Source organism: Monomorium pharaonis, chromosome 6, assembly GCF_013373865.1.
Source record: "Monomorium pharaonis isolate MP-MQ-018 chromosome 6, ASM1337386v2, whole genome shotgun sequence".
In the NCBI taxonomy this organism is placed as follows: Eukaryota; Metazoa; Arthropoda; class Insecta; order Hymenoptera; family Formicidae; genus Monomorium; species Monomorium pharaonis.
In genome coordinates, this window is record NC_050472.1 from 1,210,408 (window position 1) to 1,234,189 (window position 23,782).

General features: G+C 28.5%; 2 protein-coding genes and 1 long non-coding RNA gene across 9 annotated transcripts; 1 reads left to right on the plus strand and 2 right to left on the minus strand.

Moving 5' to 3' along the window:
* Positions 1-4,081: 4,081 nt before the first annotated feature.
* Positions 4,082-12,459, plus strand: LOC105834634 (sprouty-related, EVH1 domain-containing protein 1). 4 transcript variants are annotated; one of them, XM_028193459.2, is made up of 6 exons: positions 4,082-5,122; positions 7,198-7,504; positions 7,728-7,851; positions 9,711-9,772; positions 9,945-10,504; positions 10,859-12,459. In XM_028193459.2, the coding sequence occupies exons 1-6, from the start codon at positions 5,103-5,105 to the stop codon at positions 11,013-11,015; spliced, it is 1,230 nt and encodes a 409-aa protein (XP_028049260.1). In that variant the 5' UTR covers positions 4,082-5,102; the 3' UTR covers positions 11,016-12,459. The 4 variants fall into 4 exon arrangements, with proteins under 4 accessions (XP_028049260.1, XP_012532723.1, XP_028049261.1 ...); XM_012677269.3 differs by having other exon boundaries at positions 4,088-5,122; positions 7,683-7,851; XM_028193460.2 differs by having other exon boundaries at positions 4,089-5,122; positions 9,747-9,772.
* On the minus strand, positions 10,539-10,927 carry LOC114255233. The gene is made up of 2 exons (XR_003626543.1): positions 10,792-10,927; positions 10,539-10,713 (listed from the first exon to the last, which is right to left on the minus strand). It is a non-coding gene; the product is annotated as an uncharacterized LOC114255233 (long non-coding RNA).
* Positions 10,955-23,750, minus strand: LOC105834632 (adrenodoxin-like protein 1, mitochondrial). Of its 4 annotated transcripts, none has more exons than XR_003626541.2 (5): positions 23,493-23,742; positions 22,781-22,832; positions 22,144-22,391; positions 21,000-21,153; positions 10,955-11,189 (listed from the first exon to the last, which is right to left on the minus strand). XR_003626541.2 is itself a non-coding variant. In XM_012677264.3 (4 exons), the coding sequence occupies exons 1-4, from the start codon at positions 23,596-23,598 to the stop codon at positions 21,050-21,052; spliced, it is 510 nt and encodes a 169-aa protein (XP_012532718.1). In that variant the 5' UTR covers positions 23,599-23,741; the 3' UTR covers positions 20,703-21,049. The 4 variants fall into 4 exon arrangements, 1 of the variants encoding a protein (XP_012532718.1); XR_004963592.1 differs by lacking the exon at positions 10,955-11,189 and adding an exon at positions 15,255-17,531 and having other exon boundaries at positions 23,493-23,743; XR_003626542.2 differs by lacking the exon at positions 10,955-11,189 and adding an exon at positions 21,746-21,876 and having other exon boundaries at positions 20,577-21,153; positions 23,493-23,750.
* Positions 23,751-23,782: the final 32 nt, after the last annotated feature.

Below are 23,782 nucleotides of genomic sequence, written 5' to 3' on the forward strand. Positions count from 1 at the left end.
GGAGGGAGGAGGGAGGGAGGGAGGAGGGAAGGGAGGGAGGGAGGGGAGGGAGGGTACTACTACTACTACTACTACTACTACTACTACTACTACTACTACTACTACTACTACTACTACTACTACTACTACTACTACTACTACTACTACTACTACTACTACTACTACTACTACTACTACTACTACTAACTACTACTACTACTACTACTACTACTACTACTACTACTACTACTAATGCTACTACTAATGCTACAAATAGTACAGCTACTACTATTACTATCATTATCACTATCACTATTGCTACTATTGTTGCCATCTTACCCCTACCGCAATTACTAAGATCACTAGCTATCACTATCCTAGCGAGAAACGATAATGAATTCGACATCAATTCGACGTCGAATCGACATCGAAATGATGATTTCGATGTCGAATCGATGTCTTTCGATGTACTATTTCTCACTGGGATTGTTGCTGCTATAGCCTTCATCAAATTAGAGATTGAGATAGAATTAAAATTTTACTCTGAAAAAGAAAAATAATTTCAAGTTTGGTCAAGTTTACTTTGATTGGTCAAATTTTATTTTAATCTTAATTACAAAATCTCTAGTTTAATTAAGACTTATTACTATTTTTATATATAAAAGCGCGCGCACACGCACCACACACACGCGCACAAACACACATACACACACATACAGAATACATATGTGCGCGCACGTACGCATGTATAGACTGAGTTGTAAATTGATACGCATCACACATTAAAAAATGATACAATGCTCGGCGGACGTTTGAACATGCTTGAACGAATAAGAAATTGAGATACGTAGTAATCAGTTATGAATAATGTATATACCTAATTCCAATCTGGGGATGAAGAGAAGGAAAGAGAGAGAGAGAGAGAGAGAGAGAGAGAGAGAGAGAGAGAGAGAGAGAGGGAAGGGGGAAGAAAGAGAGAGAGAAAGAAACATGCAAAGAATGTAAAATAATAGAATGAGATTTAAAACTAACTGAAACTGAAAATCATAGGATGTTCGCGGATCTAAATATTTAAGAATACAAGGATCCACAGATTTGAAACTCCAGTTTACCTAAAAAACTAAGAGTATTTAATAAATTAATGACCTATAGAAGTTCATAGACCTAATCAATTTACAAAAATTCCAAAATACAATTATTTATACCTATAAATTTCAGAACATAAAACTTTTGAAGATTATAGCGTCATCATAGAACTGAAAACACAAAAATCCAAGACTTTTTTTATTTATGAATATTCGAATCCAAGGATCCAGGTATTCATACATTCTTCATTATAGACACGCAACGATGCATGTGTACATCAATTATATTGTATTTTAATGATTACTAATTAATAATCTACAATAATCTTAACAATCATTAACTAAAAGCGATTTATTTAATAGATATCATTAACTAAATTTTAAGCATAACATTTGAAGGATCTGACTGAGAAAAAAGAAGTAGTAATGTCGTGTGAATGATTGTGTGAGTGAGACAAAAAGAAATACAGGAAAGAAAGATGAAAAAAATACAAAAATTATAATTAAGTAGTGACAGAAAAATAAAAATTAGGCGGAAGCTACGACATGTTTGCCATTTAACTCAGTGTGTATTTTTTTCAGAAAATAAAACAACGCATACTGCGCTCTTCATGACATAGTTTTGGAGTAAAATATAATTATACATTGAATTGCCAATGCTATATCAAGGTTTAATAACATAATCCTTTTCATACTGTATATTTTATGTATTTTTAAGTGTATATATTGAAATCATTTATTGAACTAATCGAATCAGTATTATAAGTCGTATTATTTTTTTCTATAACAAATTTAAGCATAGATAGATATTTTTGTTTGTTTATTATAACGTTGATATTGAAGAATCTTTTCATTATTATTAAATGTAAATTAGTCGTTAGAAATTTTTTATTTCCGTTTAGAAATTTCTTTGCAATATTTATTTTTATCTTTTATTTTTTCATTTCTTTACAGTGGTTTCATATATTTACATATTGTATAGATTCTTAAATTTATTATAATTTTTTTAGCGTCATACAACAAATATTTATCGTTTATGTAAGAAATGTCATATATATTATATTTGTTAATTACATTTACAGAATGTTTACTATAATTTAATCATTTACAAGATCATTAAATAATTTTTTAATGGGATGGCATATTTTCAATAACATTATAGTAATATATTCTTTATGTTTAAAGTTATTTTATAGTCATCACCCAACAAACACAAAGTTACATGTAACGTGCCTGTTAGTTGTAATTTTCCACTCAATAATATAATTATAATATAACACACGTGTTATATTACAATTACATTGTTGAGTGGGAAATTACAACTGACAGGCACATTACATGTAACTTGGTGTTTGGTGGGTATATTCTAGTTAAATTTTTTTACATTACTAATATGTAATCTAAAGGTGCATTGGGCGTCAGTTGACGCTCGAAATCAGATTCGGGTAAGTATAATGACGCCAATATTCTGACGCGCAATGAAAAAGATTTTCGTGCGTCAGTTTTTGTAACTCGTCTGTCGCGCGCGAAGATTTGATGCTGGTTTGACGTTATAGATATAGATCGAAGATAGGAAATTTGAATTTCTTCAGTGTCGACGCAGAAACTAACATGACGTCACAAATCGTCTTCACGCGCGTCAACTGACGCCCATAAAATGGTGGCCCTATACTGCTAAAGGTGGAAGCACATAAAATTACAGGAGCCATAAGGCAGAATGCAGAAGCCATAGCGCATGCGCTATGGCTTCTGCATTCTGCCTTATGGCTCCTGTAATTTTATGTGCTTCCACCTTTAGCACAGAGCCTCTCCCCTCTTCTTCGCCCAGCGTGGGTACGCAATGGCGAATAAACCACGTGACTCAAATGATCAATCAAAATTGTGTTCGCCATTGGCGAATCTTTTATTATAGGTCTTTAGCGGTGACTAATCAGCAATCAGGCGCAAGTCGGATTCCAGCAAGTCACGGCAAGTGCTTGAATTCTGATTGGTCACCGTATGCGTTTACCGGAGCTCACTGCGTACATAAATGGTCTGTTCTTTCTAGCTGCACTGTTGCACCGGTGCAATAAGTTAAAGTAAGACAAGTATATTTTTTCTCATTCTAACTTATTGCACCAGTGCAACAGTGCAGCTAGAAAGAACAGACCAAAGGTTTGTTTTTTGTTCCTGCATAAGGATTGTACTAGAACTGAACTGAACTGAACTAGAGACCCTGAAAGGGCATAAGTGAGCCAACTTTTGATTGGCTTGATACGGAATGGCGGAGCCAATCAATGATAAGTAAAAACGCGAAAAATTTAAATAGAAATTTAAGAAATAAAAGTAAGGCTGGTATTCATAGTTCTAGTTTACATGTGAATGTGTTTAATCATTGGCTGATCAGCTTAAATTCACTACTTGGTACGCGTATCAAATAGTAAATAACTAGTGAATGTGTTTAATCATTGGCTGATCAGGTTAAATTCACTACTTGATACGCGTACAAAGTGCTCGGTGTAAACTAGGCAATTGTCAAATCAGAGAGGAACTTGAGAGCGGCCACCGTGGCTTTTTTCATGCGACTAATATTTGACTAGCATTAGCGCCAAACGTGGATGTAAAGCCCGTTCTACATTAATTGCAGTCGCCAGTTGCAATTTGCAACACCCAATAAATGTCGAGCTTTAACTAGAAACTAAGCGCCTATTGGATGTCGCAAGTCGCAACTAGCTGCTTGCGATTAATGTAAAACAGACTTTACATCCACGTTTAGCGCTGATGCTACTCAAATATCGGTCGCACGAAAAAGGCCGCGGTGGCCGCTCTCAGGTTTCTCTCTGGTCAAATCTTATTTAAAGATCGGTCTCAAGCAGTCTTAAGAAGCTAATGCGGCTCTGTGATTGGTTGATGGCATCTTAAGACAGTACTTAAGATGATCTTAAATATAAGACCCTATGAATACCGGCCTATATGTATATTCCTTTTTATCCTTTCCTCATTAATTGTGTTTCAGAATACTGAGTTATCGACAGCGTTCAGTTACATACTGTTTACCTAAAGGGTCGCTATAGGGCGTGCTCGTCACAGAATTTTGTGTGTGTGTGTGTGTGTGTGTGTGTGTGTGTGTGTGTGTGCGCGCGCGCGTACGTGCGTGCGTATGCGGTGGTGTGTGGTATGTGATATCGATGAATGAATCCTGTTGCGCAGCCCGGCGACTTTATTGTAAAGTAGTCAATAAGAAGTGTTGTAGACGCAATTGTTGGTTCTGTCGAACGAGCATATTTGCATTAAGTCTTCACAAGTCGCTGCTGTCTTGATCGCTCGGATTATCGTGCTCGAATTACGATTGTCCATTCGATCATATGCCATCATATAGCGAATCGGAGTTTAGGCGATCACCAATTTGGGTGTAGCACAAGTTTCTTGTTGTATGGTTAAGGTGCATCGAAGTGAATTTTATAATAATAGTGTCTTTCGGAAACTCATAGTTTTTGTAACAAATAAATGTATGCTCGATGAAATTGAGATAAAACTGTTTAGCTGACGGTTAAGAGAGCAGGCGCGGTGAGGTATAGTCTCGCTAATCTCGCTAGTTCGATAGGTCGTGCGGTGAGAGCCCGTGGACTGTGGGATTGTGTGTAGGGTGTGTGCGCGCGCGCGTGTGTGTATGTGTGTTGTGTGGTGTGGTGTGAGTGGGTGGGTGTACACGCGTATGTGTGAGACATCGATGGCAAGTGGGCGTGTGGGGATGAACTGCACGGGGAGTGCAAAGTAAAGGTGGTGGTGGCGGAGGAGGGGGAGGCGGCGGCGGCGGTGACGGTGACGGTGGCGGTGGCGGAGGCAGTGGCGGTGGCGGTGACGGTGACGGAGACCGAGACTGAGACGGAGACGGAGAAAGAGAAAGAAGAGGACTGGGGCGCTGTGTCGGTGTTGATACTCTTCTAAAAAAGCTTCGCAGGTAGAATCACACGATCGAATGTCTTTTCGATGTGATGAAAATGGTGAGATATGGAGAAGTGTGGAGGGCTTTGAGTGAAGGCTTCGATACCTCGAATCATGACAGAGACGTCAGACGAGTAAGTATGGCACGAGGGGCAATTTTTTATCTTCGCTTTAATTTGTAATATGTCCTTTCTGAGACCGTTCCATTTTACGCGAGATGTATATTTGCTTTATCATTATTAACTTTACCATTGTATGTACCCCTAGCTGTCTTTTTTTCCCTTCCCTGATATCGAACACGCGTTATTCGGGCGTATTTCTTCTGTCTGATTTATACTTTTATCTCTCTTTCCTCGTCTTGGATCGATCTTTTTTCTTTTGCCTATCCCTTCCTTTTCTTTCTTATGCTTCTAATTTCTGTCATAGATTTTGTTCGGATTATAGATTTTAAAGTAAAGCTGATCCTATTTTTCATTTATTTTTTCTTTTTTTTCAACATCTCAGACATTTATTGTCGTTTTTCGTATGTACATTTGTTTTTCATTTCTCACTTTTGTTTTTTATCTCTTTCTCTTTTTTATCTCTTTAATTGTACATCTCTCTTGTGTTCCTCTCTTTCCCTTCCTTCCTCCTCCCTTTTCTCCCCCCTTTGCCTTCTGCCACTTCTCTCAAATAGTGTGTTATCCAGTATTCATGTATGAAACCGACGACGTTCATTCATGGAATCGATGTGTGTGTGTGTGCGTGTGTGTGCGCGCGCGCGCGCTGTGTGTGTGTGTGTGTGTGTGTGTGTGTAACATCTGGCTTAAATAATCTGCGTAACGCATCCTCAAAACTCATAAAAACATTAAATTTTTAACAAAATAATTTTAAATAAAACTTCAGTTTTATTTGTTCTAATCTTAAGAAAAAAATGTGGATCAAATGTAGTTTGTATCCTAATAAGTAAAAATATCCTAATAAGTAAAAGTATATCTCTTTGAGGATGTAATTAGTGTCACATGTTAAAACATTATATCAAAGATATAAAAATTTTCATAGATTGTTCTGTCATTACATTTGAATATCTATATACAATTTGTAACAAAATTCTATTCTTGATTTAAGTTATTTAATTTTTTATTTGCTTTTAATTTTTATGTAAAATGCATTTTGTAGCTTATTTTCAAATTTGATGTTGAAATAACATTACGAATTAAATTTTTTACTAATAAAATTCTAATATTTGTACAAAAAGTTTATTTGAATTTATTTGCTATTTAAAAGTTATTTCAAAAAATTGCAACAAAATATGATTTATTTTATACAAGCCAAATTATTTATTGTTTTATTTCTTGCAACTGATTTCATGGCCAACATTTCACAACCAAAATTTTTTATTGACCAGGAAAAAAGAATAGATCTAAGAAGTTAGCAATTTTTTAAATTTGATAACTTTTAGTTAGTACAGCAGAAGCATTCTTAAACATGTATAGCAAGTGAAAATAACAAAGAAAAATAAAACACATCAAATTAATATACTCTACATAAATAAAAAAATGAGTTGATCACAATTAGTTTTAACATCGATTATTGTATGTACATGATGATTATTAACTTGTACTTTTAATAAGCTGTATAAAATATCTGTAGAAAATATTGTCTTAATTGGAACTTTTTTCAATCAATTTAGAAATAATTTTTGTTTATTGAATAAACGTTGGAAGCCTTTATTATATATTGTATCTTAATTTTTTAATTGTGTGTCTTTATATGTATACTGATCAAGTCTCATATTAAAATTTTGTGATGATGACTTGTGCATGAATAGCTTAGTAATATAGTATAATACAAATTTTTTGGGGGTCTTGTTTTTAAGAATTGTAATTAACAAAATACTAATTATTTTAATATTCTGTATTTGCTATTTGATCTTATACCACAGACATTGCTATTGAATTTTACTCTGGAATTACAGAGATGATGTATGTGTCTGTTATCAATCTTAAGTCTTCGACACACGATACGATTTTTCAAGATCGCATACGAGCCATCTTATTACATGTCCTGATTGGCTCGAATGATTATATTACTAATCGTAACCCAATCGTAAAACGCCTCGTATGCGTGATAACATGAAAAATCGTATCGTGTGCCGAAGGCTTTACTTTGATAAACTTGTGTAGGTGGGTGATATGTAATATAACTGTTGTAACATTTGGTTTTATAGTGGTAACTATCTGGTAAGGGTCCATGCCCAGGTAATGACAAGAGATGATAGTTCTGGCGGTTGGGTTCCTTTGAGCGGAGGTGGATTGGCAAATGTCTCAGTCAGACGTAGAGTCACTTCGTCAGGAGTAAATCAGATAAACAATACTAATGGAAACACTATTCCTTCTACAACCAATCCCACGCATTCTGTCTCCAATGTGGCGATTGGTCTTCAAAGCCATGGATCTTCTAATATTTCTCCACCTGGCGCGAATAAAAAAAAACATGAATATCTTATTTATGGAAAACGTATTACCGATCAGTCGGTAGGTCTTGTTAATTTTTATATAAGCTTTATTATTTGAATATTTAATTCGGCAAGATATCTAAATGTCATTGCAGCTACATTTAACGCAGTTTGAATCGTAGTACATATTGCAGTGTATATAATATCAACATTGTATTTATTTTGTATATAATTTGTAATAAAATAAATTTTTTTAGGTTGTTCTTAGTTGCACTATTAAAAAAGATTTTGAATATAATAAGGTAATGCCCACTTTTCATCACTGGCGGACGGGAGAAAAGAAGTTTGGTTTAACATTTCAAACGGCTGCTGATGCAAGAGCGTTCGACAAAGGTGTCCGAACAGCGGTTGAAGAATTATTGGAAGGTACAGCATTTTTCTAAACAAAATCAAGAAATTGGTTCACGAAAATAATTGAAGGTCTCTACAAAAAATCAAACAAAAAATTTAATTTTCTGGAGAAAACAAAAATTTTTTTTCAAATTTGTGCTGGCGCTGCCACACGAAAAGATGAAGTGCGACTAGTGCATAATGGTGTGGGTAATTCTTCAATGTGCGCGGGCTCGAAATCACAGCTTCAAATGTCATTGTATAAATGTAATGATTTTTCTCCTAACTCATTATTAGATACAAGAATAAAGTTGCAGGTTTAAATTAATATTATGAGGATTTAAAAGAAGAAAGTAAAAATTTTTCTGGAGTTTGATTTTTATGAGAATATTTTTTATTTATTTCGTAATATTTTACATTTACCTTTTCTGTATACATTAAGAGGATGCTAAAGCCGTGTGTTTTACCAACATTCTGTTTAATCATTTAATTTTGAATTGAATTTACAGAATTGATAATCCTTTTATACTTTTAAAGTACGTACACAAATGAACCCAGGGACGATTAGATAAAGACCAAAAAATTTTTTGAAGTTTATTTGTTCATAAAAATATTTGCTTCAGAATACAAGTTATGTAGCTTATACGTACAAATGAATGGTGTTCCCGGGTTCGGAATAGATTGAGGAATAAGATTATAATCGTCAAATTACGATTACAAGCCGTAAAAAAGATATTTTTATAATAAAAGCGCTTAAATGAATAAAATTTTTGATCACATAAGTATGTTTTTTTACGGCTTGTAATCGTAATTTGACAAATATAGTCTTATTCCTTCTATTTCAAACTGCGAGACACCATTTATTTGTAAGTGTATAAGCTATATAACTCGTATTTTAAAGCAAATTTTTTCATGAACAAGGATAAATAATGACTCTGCATTATTGACCTCAATCAAGTTTGATGGGCAGTTTAGCATCCTCTTAATGGTAATGATAAAGATAAAAGAAATATTATATAAAATATAAAGCGATATTTTTTTTACTTGTAATTTACAAAATTTTACAAATTGCTCCTAAGGAAATGCTAAGGATAGTCTGTTTTATCGATTGTATTGTATTTTTTTGATATCTCTCTCTGTATAAATATAATTTTTCTCTGGACGTACACATATAATGGGTATAAAAATAGAGTTTTAAATTTTGATTATTATTTTGAAGACTCATTAAAAGAAAAGATGAAAAAACCTTTGGACTTTTTGATTTTTGTGGGAACAAAGTTGTTCAGTGACATTACTGATAGAGAATGATTTGGCGCCATAATCAGATTAAAGAAAAGACTTATTTGATTTTATAGGAAATCTTTTGATGTTAACATTAGATAATTGCATCCATGATGCAGCAGTGTTAAATTTTCAAGTTATAGTATCAATAACTTTATTTCTTGTTTTTATATTATTTTTTTCTTTGTGCACCAAGGTTAATATACCCTTGTACGTTTGTTTTAATGAAAGATAAAAGTATAATTAATGTAATACTATTATTATATAATGGCATACCATTATTACATAAGGTATAGTAGGATTTTCCTCTATTAGATTGGCTAATTAGTGTTTTGTTTACTATTTTTTTTCTTCACGGTTGGGGTACATAAATATTCCACTTCTATCCGTTGTTTTTATATATTGAAGTATTATATGCAAAAATTATCGGTATTGTCACAGAATAACTCTGTAATATAAATATTAAGACTCTTGAAATATCTCATTAACTCGTTTGTTTTAATCATTGCTGCTATTTACATGAATCGGGCAAATGGTAAGTTTTGTAGATTCAAATTTATATTGTATCGCTTCTTATTTTCGATATAATCTTGTGAAATTTTATGTTTGGACAGATCTATCGGATTTAACACTGACTACCGATGTTCCAGACGCTGGGGATGAAGATGTTTTCATGGTAAAAAATTTATTTTTTTTATCTGTTAATTTTCTCTTATTAATTTTAACCAAGAAGTTGTTGATTGTGATTAAGATACACAATTATGAGAAAAGTGGTTATAGTAAAATAAGTTAAAAGAGTAATAATAGGTGACGAAAACGTTTTTATTGAAATTTATTAAAATTTTCAGACTTTGAATTTACCAGTGGAACCATCTGAGCCACGTTCGTCTGCAGATGCACCTCACGGAATTCGAGTGCCCAATTATTCTCAGTATTCGGAGCTCCCTGATTCACACCGATCTATCCATTACATTGGTGGCTCTTCCACTATTAAGGGGCCACCGTCACAACATCCCCTAGCTTCCGCTGTAGACATTGGATCAGATAATTATCCTTATGTGCAGCTTACGACACTTAATCATGAATATCTGTATCCTATTATTGACGATCACAAGAGTGAGAGATTAGATGGACATAATACTTCAAATAGTGGAAGTTCTTTGAAGAAGCTAAGCACAGGCACGATATCGCAACCTTCAAAAAATACTGCGAAACGTAATGTGCGGTTACGTTGCAAGCATTGTCAAGAACTGTATTCGGAGCAACATAATCCAAAAGGTTCCTGCGAATACGCTCCTGACCCAATTAGACGTGGAATTGCTACTGTTTCTTGCTTGTCTTGTGCCCAGTGTATGTTATATCACTGTATGAGCGATGCTGAAGGTGACTTTGCACAAAATCCTTGTAGGTGAGTATAATATTGCTACTGTAGTCGAACGATTTGTATTTTCTTAACTTTATTATTATATTGCTCATTTTATATATAAAACTAATATACATTTATATTCCTATACTTTATATATATTATTTTCTTCAACTCTATTCAGATTTTGCATTGTTTCGTATGAGTTTGGATTTGTTAGGAATTTATTGGATTTTGAATTTGTAGAAAAGTGTCTAAAAATAGCATTAAATTAGGTTTTTTTTTTAAGGATATCTTTGTAGATGTATCTTACTTTTTTTTACAATACGTACAATCTTTTAAAGTTTTAATTGATTGATGTTCTACAGCATTTGAGTAAATTATAAAATATTAAATCAGTTGTAGCACAGAAGAAGGATGCGGACGCAGATGGTTCGGTTTGGCATTGTTGTCACTGATTGTTCCTTGCTTGTGGATATATCCCCCTCTTAAAGCTGTACATTGGTGCGGAATGTCCTGCGGGATGTGCGGCGGACGTCATCACCCTATGGAATAGCTGAAAGAACCCTTTGATGTCTCTGCTCCATACTCAATTGGTGCAAGCAACTTTTCCGCATCGTATAGCGCGGTTGCCAATGTATATGAATGTCATGATTTGAGCATGGGTCGCTGTCAGAGGTATCAAAGGGGTAGACAGTTTCCAGTGCATGCACTTATCCATCAGAGTCACCTTTAAAGGAAAAAATTGATCAAAGAGAAAGGACCCAATTTAGCACAGGATGTTTTATTATATACATATAAAATCTCAATATATTCCATACATTTTATATATTTTATTAGAGTGCATTATTTAATCTCACATGTACATTGGACAATTTGGGTGAAATCAACTAGTATTTACACATTTGAATAATTGATCTGTGGAAATTAGCAGATGGACTCAGACCAACTATTTGTGATACATGGTGCACACATTGTGTGAAAGTGTAGCTTCAGTGAGCCGTCACAAAAGAAAATTTTCTATTCTCAGTTTGAGTGGTGTTTGTTTCATGATATCAAGTGATATACTAACGAGGAAATAATTAAGAATGTGTCGATGAGACATTATCGTAATTCAGTAGATCTGACTTTTAAATTGTTAATTTTTTATAATTTAGTTTCATAAATGTGTGATTGTTTGATCAATTTAAGTTTCTTTGTATTAATTTCTATTAACAGTACGAGCAAAACAAATAGTTGACAAATGTATATTGGAAGATAAATATAAGATATTTTTCACTATTTTGCACTCCTAAAAAACTAGTGTACATTACATTTGATACGTATTGAGCATGACAAAATTTTATTTATTAATATTTAGAAAACTTCTTGTTTTAAAATTATTTCGTTTTAAAGCTATCTTCATATAATGTTAATAAAAGAGAAAAATTACAAGAAAGATTATTATCAAACAGTTATACATTTAGTAATTAAAAAATTTTGTTTTGAATAATAAACTCTAATGGTATTATTGCCATAAATGGTAATATTATGGTTGACTTACTATGTAATATGAAAAATGTACAATATAAAAAATACATATTTACATACATACGTGTGTATGGTATATGTATTTGTGAATGAGTTTAGAGGTATACGTGCATGTGTGAAGGTGTGCATGAAAATATTAATATTGATTTTTTTGTGTAAATTATACTCGAAACTTGCAGTTGAGGATTATATAAATGTTAAATTTATTTTTTATTTGTATTAAGTTGTATGTGAATTACTTATAATTTTTATAGTTATTACTTTTGGAGACATTTTTTTAATATTTTATAAATTACATGTTTTAAATAACGTATTTTTAGACATGTACAAAAAGCAACATTCTAAATAGATTAATTAATTAATAATTTTATTTATAGCAAAATTAATTAATCATGTTTGAAGAATTTTTGTAAATAAATTTGTTACAATTTTGCAACAATTATTTCTCAACATTATGCTTTAAGGAAAAACATTAGAATATTTAATGCTAAATTGTTCAAGACTGAGAATTAGCAGCTATATGAGCAAATGATAGAATTCATGTAGAAACTTTTCAGATCACAAATTTCTCATAATCATAGCTGTGTCCCATTAATATTTAACTATCAGTGATATGTTTTTCAAAATGATTGGATATTCACTTTTTTAATATAATCTGTTAATTTTTTTAAGATAATAATTGAGTATGCTAGTAAATATATTAATATATTAACCTTTAGACTGCCGGCAGGGCCACTATAGTGGCCTGTGACTTGTCAAGAACTTTGCATAGGATGTATCTAGTATATAGGTATACTTTTTGTAACTTTTCTATAGTGTTATCTGACCTCTCTTTCCGACAATCTAAAGGTTAATAAAAAAAATAATGACAAAATTTTCAACTGGGATACAATTCTGATTCTTATTCATTATATAAAATTAGTTTTTATATTATTAGTTCTTATATTTGGTATATAAAATTAAATTTGCAAATACATATAATAGCATCCTCTTGAAATAATTTTATGCCATAGATACTTCTAAGAAATTCTATTACATTTAAATTCTATTCTTAAATTCAAAATACATAATTATTTTATAAACATAGTAATTATTACAAATGATTGTATTTTGTTATTTTTGTATTATAAGAAGCAATTGAAGATTTGAAAAAAATTGTTTCTGTTTAGAAATAAATAACTTGGCAAAATGAGTAATTAATTAATTTATTTAAATAATTTCTTTAAATAATTATTTAAAACGCAGTTTAGAATTAAACATTCTTTGGTAGGAACATATTTTATATGTAATATATAATTATAAATTTTTATATACTCTGAAGTATAATTACATCTTTAAATTATTCCTATGTGTACAAGCATATAAAGGTATTGCAAAAAATTTTAATATTGTAAAATTGGTATTTTTTATTCAACATTAAAGTTCAATTTTTATCAAGAATTTCAAAATTTTATTTAATAAATTAAGTGCTATTTACGGGATTTATATAAAATAACAGATTTGATCACCATAAAGCTATACATATAAGATTTTTCCTTTTATTTTGATCATAAATATATCTTTTTTTTTATTAAACATGATAATACAAATAATTTTAAAATTAACAGAGCACAGATGTTATGTTTGAGAAATTTTTTTTCATATTTTTCAATATTTTCATCTTTTCTATTTTTTTCTTTACATAAATTTTTCTTACATTAAATCTACATTTTTCTAGTCATTCTATATATTAAAGTATTGAAAATAATCAGTAAATAATCTATAATTTAAGAGATATTTAATTTCTCTTATTTTTTATTATTTTAAGATAAAAAATGTCTCGTGCGCATACGCTATTCATTTATCATTAATGTTTTTTTAAACATTAAAGACCGGTTGTTCCAACTTCTTGGTAAACTTACCTACCAAGTAAGCACGCGTCTATCTTCATTTCTTTTCTTAAATAAAAAAAAGAACATATATTTATCTAATAGGTAAGTTTACCAAGAAGTTGGAACAACCGACCCTAAATGATTGAAATCAATTAATTTATTTTAAAATTTAAAAACCACAGTATTTATTATTGTATTATATTTTAACAAATAAAATTCGTTTATTTATTCAATATTATTTATTTTACTTTTATTATAAAACAAGTTTTAAAGAAAACATTGTATAATTACTGTATAAGAAAAATATTCGAACACTTTATGAAAATTAATATATTTTTAAAAATTGGACTTCATTAAACTACTTCTTCAATATTTTATGAATTGACTTTCTGTTTAATAACATATTGCAAATAATGCGTGTATTTAGAATAATTTTTATTAAATTTTTAGAAACGTTCTTTAATAACATATTTTTCTAATTCTTTCATTATATTGTCTTTACGCATTGTATGTTTTATCTTCCCACATTGCATTTAAATCTAACGCTTTCGAATGTAATGTACCAAATAATTTTATTAAAATACTCAGACCACACACTAAATAATTTTATCAAAAATGTTTGATAAAAAACTATTCTTTAAAATTTCTCAAATGTTAATTTTTAAAATGTTATCCAATGATACACACATGTTAGATCAAATAAACGTTTATGTGCTAACTTTTAAATAGCGTTTTTACATTGTTACAATTTCCATCTTACATTTCGTCTTAAATTTTTTTTCTTTCAATTTCTCATATACCTCCTACTACATTAAGTATGTATATATTTTGATTTAAATTAAACCGAAAATACTAAACCTTTATCTGTGAACGTCATATTACTCTGGAATTTTTTAAAATCTTTACGAAATACACATTTTTTCTTCTTAACTTAATTCTCGAGTTTAATCGTGGATTTTTCTCTATTTTTCATAACATTTATTTTTTACTTTTTGGAATTAAATACGGATATTTTTGTTGTTTATTTTAAAATCGATTCCGTTATTATATCTTTTTACAATATCTACTATACTGTCTATATTATACTATCTATTATACCATTTACTATTATACTTCCATATATTAACAATTTTCGATTTTAAATAAAGAAATTTTTCCTTTACAATTGATTATATCATGTATAAAAACTTGTGTTTTATCTTTTATATGATATATTGAAGAATAATGTTTCTTATTTTCTCAAATTCTGTTAAATTTAATCTTTTGTATTTTTTTATCTAACAATATATTAAAATAATATTAGATTAAAAGATTTAAAAGATTTCCTAAAATTATAATCTAAAATATACAGCATAATAAATATATAAGAAATAAATATGCAAGAAGTGTTCGAATATTTTTATAATATGATGACATTAAACATTATGTTTAAGATTTGTTATTCAATATTAAAAACTAATAAGTAAAACATTACAATTACAAAAAAGTTATTTATGTTTTTATGAAGTGAAATAAGATTGTATAATATATAAGGTAAATAAATAATTTTAATAGTTTGTTTTAAATAAAAATCGATATAAATATAAAAGTAAACATTTGCGGAAGTCGAATGTTAAAACAAATAACGTATAAAGGAAATTGTATACTTAAATATTATAATAATTATTATCATCAAAAATTGCTTATTGGTTAACAAAAACAGATTTTCGGTATGTAAATGACACGTATGTACATTTATATTTATGATTTTAATCATGTAACTGTTAAAATATACTTTATCCAATAAAAATTTAAAGCAAGATCTAAAAACTTCCACTTTGAAAAAATTGTATATATTAGAAATACATCGAGAAGAATAAGGTATCTTTATAGGATGTGGTTATATATTGGATTATTGATTTTTAACAGATTATATAGCTCACTTTGTATATCGGTTTTTTTATATTTTTATAAAATTTCCTAATATCCAATATTAAATTTTATGCAATATTAATAACATCGATAAACTCGCATTCTGAAAAGATTGGAATAATAACATATTTACATAAGAAAAATATGACATTTTTAAATTAATATTGAGATTATTGAAATATTAAAATTATTAAGTTATATCTTTTTATAAGTTTATAAAACAATCAACTTTTTTCAATACATTCATTTAATTTAATATTTTTATTGTTTTTATAAGATTAAAATATTTTGATAATTAGAGAAATAAAATGTCGATTAAAATCTAAGCACAACACAAAGTTTGTACAATTAAAACATTTGCTAATGTCTCTTCAATTCTAATTAATGGATGTAAAATTTATGATTTTGTAAGATTTGATGTCTAAGGCATATTTTTAGAGATATACATACGTGTGTGCGTGCGTGCGTGCATGTGTACCAATTATAAAATAATTTTGGCAAAGGCAATATTTAAGTACATCTGTCCGACATTGCATATTTTGGCAATGCACTTGAAATTATAATCCTGTTGTAGTCTATTGTACAATAAGTGTACGATTAGTTATCATCAGATAAAGATCCGCATTTTAATCATCTTGTAAAGTTGGACAATATTGGACATTAATCGATTAATTTATTTGTTAACTAAAATGATTAATTAAAATTTTAAAATATAATCATGATTATAATCAATGTAATCGATTAATGAAATTGTCGAACGATTTTATAATATAATCGATGAAATTTTTCTTAGCTTAAACCAATTAAATAAGAATTAATGATAACCATAATTATGATTGATTTAATTATCGAAATATGTGTTTGTCATATCGAAAGGACATTCAAATCAATATTATTTAATTAAATTATTTTATTTATTATATAACCCAATACTATTTTTTTAGCTTTCATTCAATGTTGTAAATCAGTGATTACAACTAACAATTACAATTTTTTTCCTCAAAATTAATTATTTACAATTAATCAATTAAAAATTAATCACAATTACAACAATTTATATTAATCGATTTATTTTAGGGATTAAAAATTTAATCAATGGCTGAGATTTATTCTGAAACAACTAAAAAATGTTTATTATAACTAAAAATACTAAGTATTATATCTAATAACGAAGAACTAAATTTTTAATCATAATTGTTAATTGACAAATTAATTAAATTTTGCCCAATACTAGACTGAATAATAGCTATAAATCATACAATGAATCCACTTGTATCTGTATTAAAATTATGCTTTAACGTATTTCTAGGTAAAAATAAATTCCTAAGTAAAACTTTAAATTTTTATTTTTTGTTACATTTTGTTAAAACTTCTTTTAATAACATAAATACACAACAAAATATAAATTAAGGGAGGAAAAATTTGCGAAATATAAACGGATAATTTGTTTCACAACGAGATAAAGTATCACTTTTATCTACAAATGTATTATAAGCGTTTGTAACATGTGTAATATGCAGGAATGAGTTTGGATACAATATCCGTCGAACGAGTGTTACAACTTCTGCTATTTAATTAGAAGCAAAAAATCACATATAAGATAAGGAAAAAGAACAAGTTGATCTGAACTTGATGCGAATGTTAAGACATAGAGTAATATATATACATATATTTATTATTCCAATGAAGTAGCCTTGAGAAACCATCTTCGCAGATAGAGTAATGCGATGTCAAATATTTGTAACACATAACGAAATCACCTAGACAACAAAATAAAATCCTAATAAAATCAAGTCATGTAACGTTTTCTTCGCGCATATATAATTATATATACTTATATTTGATTATGTCTATTTTTTATCGGGAAGTAATTTTACCAATTTATACTAATATAATACACGAGTATGCACAATCAAATCTTTGTTCAATTATACATCTATAGCTGCGTTTCAAAATTAATTCACTACCAGTACTGAAAATATATAGTCTATGTTACATATACTAGATTTTCTGGCAGTGAATTTTGGAATGCAGCCTATGTATAGTGACTTATTGTGCCAAGTTTATGTGACCCTTTGCTTCTAATGATAATCCAATATGGCTATGATGAAAAATCTGAAGAGTATAAGTTTTTATTTTCGTTTGAGTAAAGTTTACAATAGAATGACAACTAAATAATTTCTTTGTTTGTATAATTAATGAAATATTTATTTATCTGTTATTCCAATATAGTTTGTGCTAAAAGAATCCCTTTGTTTCAGTAATTAATTTGTAGCTTTAACTGTTTTAGTTGAGGAACAATTAATCCCAAAATAAGTAAAAAATTCTGTAAGGAAAATATTCTATATATAATCAATAGCGTGCGTGCGTGCGTGCGTGCGTGTATAAGATAAATAACTTAAAAGAATATTAAAGTATATAAACCCAAGGAAAATAGAAAAATCAAAATGATGACAAATTTACGTCATTTTTAAGTTTTCTGTAATTTCATTAATCACCAAAAAACGATGTAAATTTGTTAATGTGACATGAAATTGCAACATTATAATTTTTTTATTCTCCTTGGAAAAGTATAGAATAAATTGTACAATTTGTATGAGATGTATTCAAGAAAACTGATTTTGAAAAAAGTTGTATATAAATAAAAAATTACACACACACACACACACACACATACACACATACAGAGAGAGATGTTTTAAACAAAAGAAATGATTCTTGTGAAAGAACTAGAAACAACCTAAGTTAATTTAAATAAGTAAAAATAATCTGAATTTTTACGTAAAATTAAGTTAAGTAAGGTAAAAGCATATGTCTTTTTTAACAAGTTGTTGAGTTTTTAAAAACAATTTTCATAAAGACAATCTCGTACAATATAAAATTGTAGTTAACATTTTTATTTTTTCATGTTAGATTATCATTTTTCGGTATTATATGTATACATGTATCTAATAAATTTTTTAATGTATACATATGTATATATAAAATTTTAATATAGATTAAATGTAAATGTTTATTTTTCAAATTTCATATTTATCACAAAAACTTCAAAAATTCTGTTGCAGATAATTTTATATTATAAGTGTATTTATATAACTTCTTCGAATTTCAGAAATTTTTATTAACATAGATATCAGATTGTTTACTGCCATAAAAACAATACTTAATTTTGTATAAATGATGTATTATTTTAAGCACCAAGACTAGTGATGTATTAACTAGTATCGACTTTGTAATGTATAGGAATTACATGTATATTTAATTAATAGCAGCAAATATTTTTCGTGTGTACATGTTTATGTAACATAGACTTCTCCTAAAAATGTCTCCGGACATCTGTATTCAGGACATCCTTTGGATAAAGTGTGCTGGATGGGTGAATGAACGTACATGCGTGCTCAAGTACAAAGTTAATTTTCACAACAAATATGTTATGAGAAAACGAATACCAATGAAAGATATACGTATAATAATAAAACTCCCACAGGAATAGGTGTGTAAATTTTCGTTTAAATAGCATTAAATGACAAAGCAAGTGTGATTAAGTATAATTGGATTCAAAGATTGCAACGTATCTGTGAAAAGATTAGAATAATTTACAATAATATAGACTCACAAATGAAACAAAGTTTCTATGATAGCATGGTGATACTAATAACCAAAAGATAAACAAGAAAATATGAATTAAAAGGAAAAATAAAGTAGAGGAAGAATGAAAGCAAAAAGAAAAAACAGGAAGAAATTAGGAAGAAAGTATAAGAAAGAAATAAGAGAGAAAAAAGGGGAAAAGGAGAGAGAGAGAGAGAGAGAGAGAGAGAGAGAGAGAGAGAGAGAGAGAGAGAGAGTGTGTGTGTGTGTGTGTGTGTGTGTGTGTGTGTGTGCGTGCGTGTGTGTGAGTAAAGAGTAAAAAGAGAAAAGAAAAAAACAGGCAAGGAAAGAAAAAAAGAGAAAAGATAAATAATATTTTGTGTGTGCATGTACATTCGTGCGTATACATGTGTGAGAAAAAGTATATACATATAAAAGACAAGTAGAAATGTAAATCTATGCAAACATAGAATATCCTACAACTTTTTATTCAGAAATATTAAAAATTATAATCAATACTGAACTTTTATTCAAGCCTCAAGATATCTTCTTTAATTAAGAAATGGTATTTTCTTCTTATGATTGTGTTAATTTGCATATCGATGTAATGTTCTAATGCTTATTATTGTTAAACTATTATTTATACTTTGAGTTGGAAGAAAAGGGGGAAAGATACCTTCCTCATTCTCTAGACAGCAAGCACATGTCAGGAATTCGGGATTTAAGACGTTTTAAACACTTTCCGATTTCCAACATAGTGTCCAAGTTAAAACGTTAACGATAATGAAGCATCGACAGTATTGAACAAAAAATCAAGTCGTTTTGATTTGAATTAAACTTGTAGACTATGTGCAAATAATGCAATTGTTTTCATCAAAACTAATGAATTTTAAACTTTTCCATGCTTAATTGCCTGTTGAAGAAACTTTAATATACATTAAATATACATTAATTAACTGCTTTTTTTACATTAATTGCAAAAATAGTAACAGCGTTTTATATTTATATAGAAAAGCTTGTTTCTTCAAATCTTTTTAAAAAATTTTAATTTTTATAATTAGTTTTGGGATATCCTATAAGCATACGTTCGCATTTACGAGTAAATAAAAAATAACTTTGAAAGTTCTCAAATTGGGAAAATGTTTACGGTGCCTGTATGAAGTATAAGATTTTTAACATTTATGACAGCACAGGTTTAAAATTTAACCAGGACAGTCTTTATTATTTACATATAAATGTTGCAAATTTCAAGAGTCAGATTTTTAATTCGCAAATACATTATATCATAAATGTGTTAATATCATATACGATTGTAATTAAAAGAAAAAGATGTGTACATAATCCATGTGTAAGAAATAAATATATTGTATTATACAAAAACGTTACACAAATGATGACATCCATTATCTTTATTTTCTCTTTTTTGTACATTAGGATTGGGAAAATATTTTCCTAGAAAACCTTTCCTTAAAAGAGAGAGAGTTGCTGATTTTTCAACTTTATTATCTAATTTTTAATTTTTTAGCTAGTTATTATCAAAACTTTGATTTTTATCTAAATTGACACTCGAACAAAAGGTTAAAAATTTTAATATTACTGTTTATTATAAAATACATTTATGAGTAAATAATATTACTTACAAGTATTTACATGTTTAATTCAGTTAACTTCAAATAAAAAAATATTTTTTTTAATGTGAACTGGGAGTATGCCCGTCTACATAAAAATTTCTAGTCGCCTTAGGTAATTCCAGCTCTATGCCATCTAATTCTTTCTCCAAAATTATTTGACAACCTAAAAGGAACAAATACAAATTTTATTTCTGCTTAGCTCTTTCCATGTTCATGAAGCTACATACATAAATCTATAAATAACTTTCTAGCTATAAATACTTTTACTTATTATAATTATTTATTATACAGCTCGTTTTATTATTTTTATTTATTATATAGACGTAAAGTGTAAGTGATATTTGCAAGTCGAATAATAATTTGAGTATGTAAAATAATAAAAATAGTTTTAAATGATTATATTTCAAGTATGCACAAAAATGAAGAGAGCAAAGGACAACTTCATGTCAGTAGCAAAAAATTTCTTTTTAATTTTTATGTATTAAAAATTTTTTGTTATTGACATGAAATTGCACCTTGTTCCCTTCATTTTTGTGCCAACCATAATTGTATAAAAGAATTTCTAATTCTATAAAGCCATTTCAAAGATTTATAATAAAAAATTTGTTTTTTAAAATCTTTAATCTTAGTTTCAATGGCATAATAAATCTTTAATTTTAGTTCCAATGACTTAATATAAATCTTTTATGTTGTCGCCAGAGGACAATCATTTTAATTTATACATACAAACTGTAGAATTTTAATTTTAAGCTCACATTATCATCAGTTGACAGCTCGCTGTGCAAGTCATTTTAACATGTTAAAAAACTTTTGTTGTTGAAGTGAAATTGACCATTGCCCTCTTTATTTTTATGCATATTTTAATTATGTAAAAGATTTTAAAATTCTGTAAATTTAAAAATATTTTCGAATAAAAAAATGTCAGTAATTTGCTTTACTTCAGGATCCCCTTAATTATATTCTATTAGTATTCCTACTTCTCTTAATTTCTTTTAATTTTTAATTCATACAAAATCAAAACTAATTTTTTTGTACTACTTTCAAATGCAATATAAAACAATTTATAATTTAATCTTTATTACCTTCTAAACAATCTTCATTATATTTTAAAAATACATGTAATACTATTTTTTTTAAATAAAAGTCAATATACCTAGTCTAGAATTTTCCTTTAAGAATGGCGCTAAATCCAAGAGATCTTCTTCTGTTTCATTAGGCATAGGAAGTTTATCCATATAATCATGATGTACATACACATGACAAGTTGTACACGCTAAACTGGCCTCGCATGCCCCTTCCATCTCAATCTCATATCTATGAGCTAAATATAATACATTGTCTCCTACTTTTCCTTTTACTTTAACTTTCTTGCCTGTTTTATCAATAAATATAACGTTAACTCTGGAAACATAAACAATAATTTTTTACCCATTACATTATAAAAATATCAACCTCTACTCAATCTACTAATATAAACGTAATTCTTGGTAGAAAAATTTTAATAGAATTTTTATGACATTTTGTTTGAATTTTATGTTTATTTTGGAACATTTGAAACATTTGAATAATTTTGTCAAAATTTCTACTTTTTTATTAAATAAATAAATGCCACAATAATTAGATATATAATGCAGTCAAAATTTTTGTAAGGATATAAAATAATGTAATTATACAATTAATAGAAATATAAAATTTAAAAAATAAATATATCAAATTATTTTTAAAAATGTTTTGTTTTGTATATCTGTTTCTGTAAACCTTTATATAAAAAATTAATTTATTTTACCTACACATCGGCCTCTGTTTTAGGATCCTGCATTTCATATTCACCATGAGACATAACTGTAAAAATATATTTTCAGTATTTTTTATGTTCTATTATTTGCATTTAAATATTTATTCAAGGTATTAGTTAATATGTTCTATGCTGTAATTTTAAGTTACTTGTTTATTATGCTACATAGGTCAATGGTGAGCCATGGTATTTTTGTTTATATTTATTATACTTGTTAAATAAAATGTATGCCATACTGGATAAAAATTACACAAATTATTATTGTTATAAAAGAAAAGGTGTAATATATTAAAATACCATTATGTATCATAATTATCTAATATAATTATCTATTTATTAACTATGTAAACAAGATATGGCAATTTTGCAAAATTTCTTTTCTTTGAAAGACTAAGTGCACTGTAAAGTTTATATACATTTTTTAATAAAATAACCACACAGGTTTTTAGAGATATTTAAATATATACAAGTGTAATTGAATAATTATTCATACTTGTAAAACTAATTGAAAATTAACTCATAAGTTATCGTGACTCGTATATCGAATGTTGTGTCTTTACCTGCGTATGCTAAAAATTATTTCATAATTGTTTCTCTTTGCACTTAAAATATCAAACACTCTAAACAAAAAGTTTATCGCTGATACCAACGCGGCATAGAATAAGGTAAATTAATAATTTATTTAAAAACAACATGTCTGTACTAACCTTTAGATGTATAAATTTTGTGATTGGATGACTTAATTAAGTGTTTTACTGGTGCACACTTTTTTTGTTTTGTACAAAATAAATATATTTGTCGTAGTGCAAACATAACGTTTCGTACAATATAATTCGGAAAAAGTAAAAAAGAAAACTTTATAAAACATAGAATAACTAGTTATGCCAGATGAAAGTAATCTAGGTCAATTTCACCAGAGAGGTTCCTGTCTTTCTGATTTCACCAACCGCAGTATTAGGTTTGTTCTGGTTGCCTACACTTTTACACTTCTACGAAA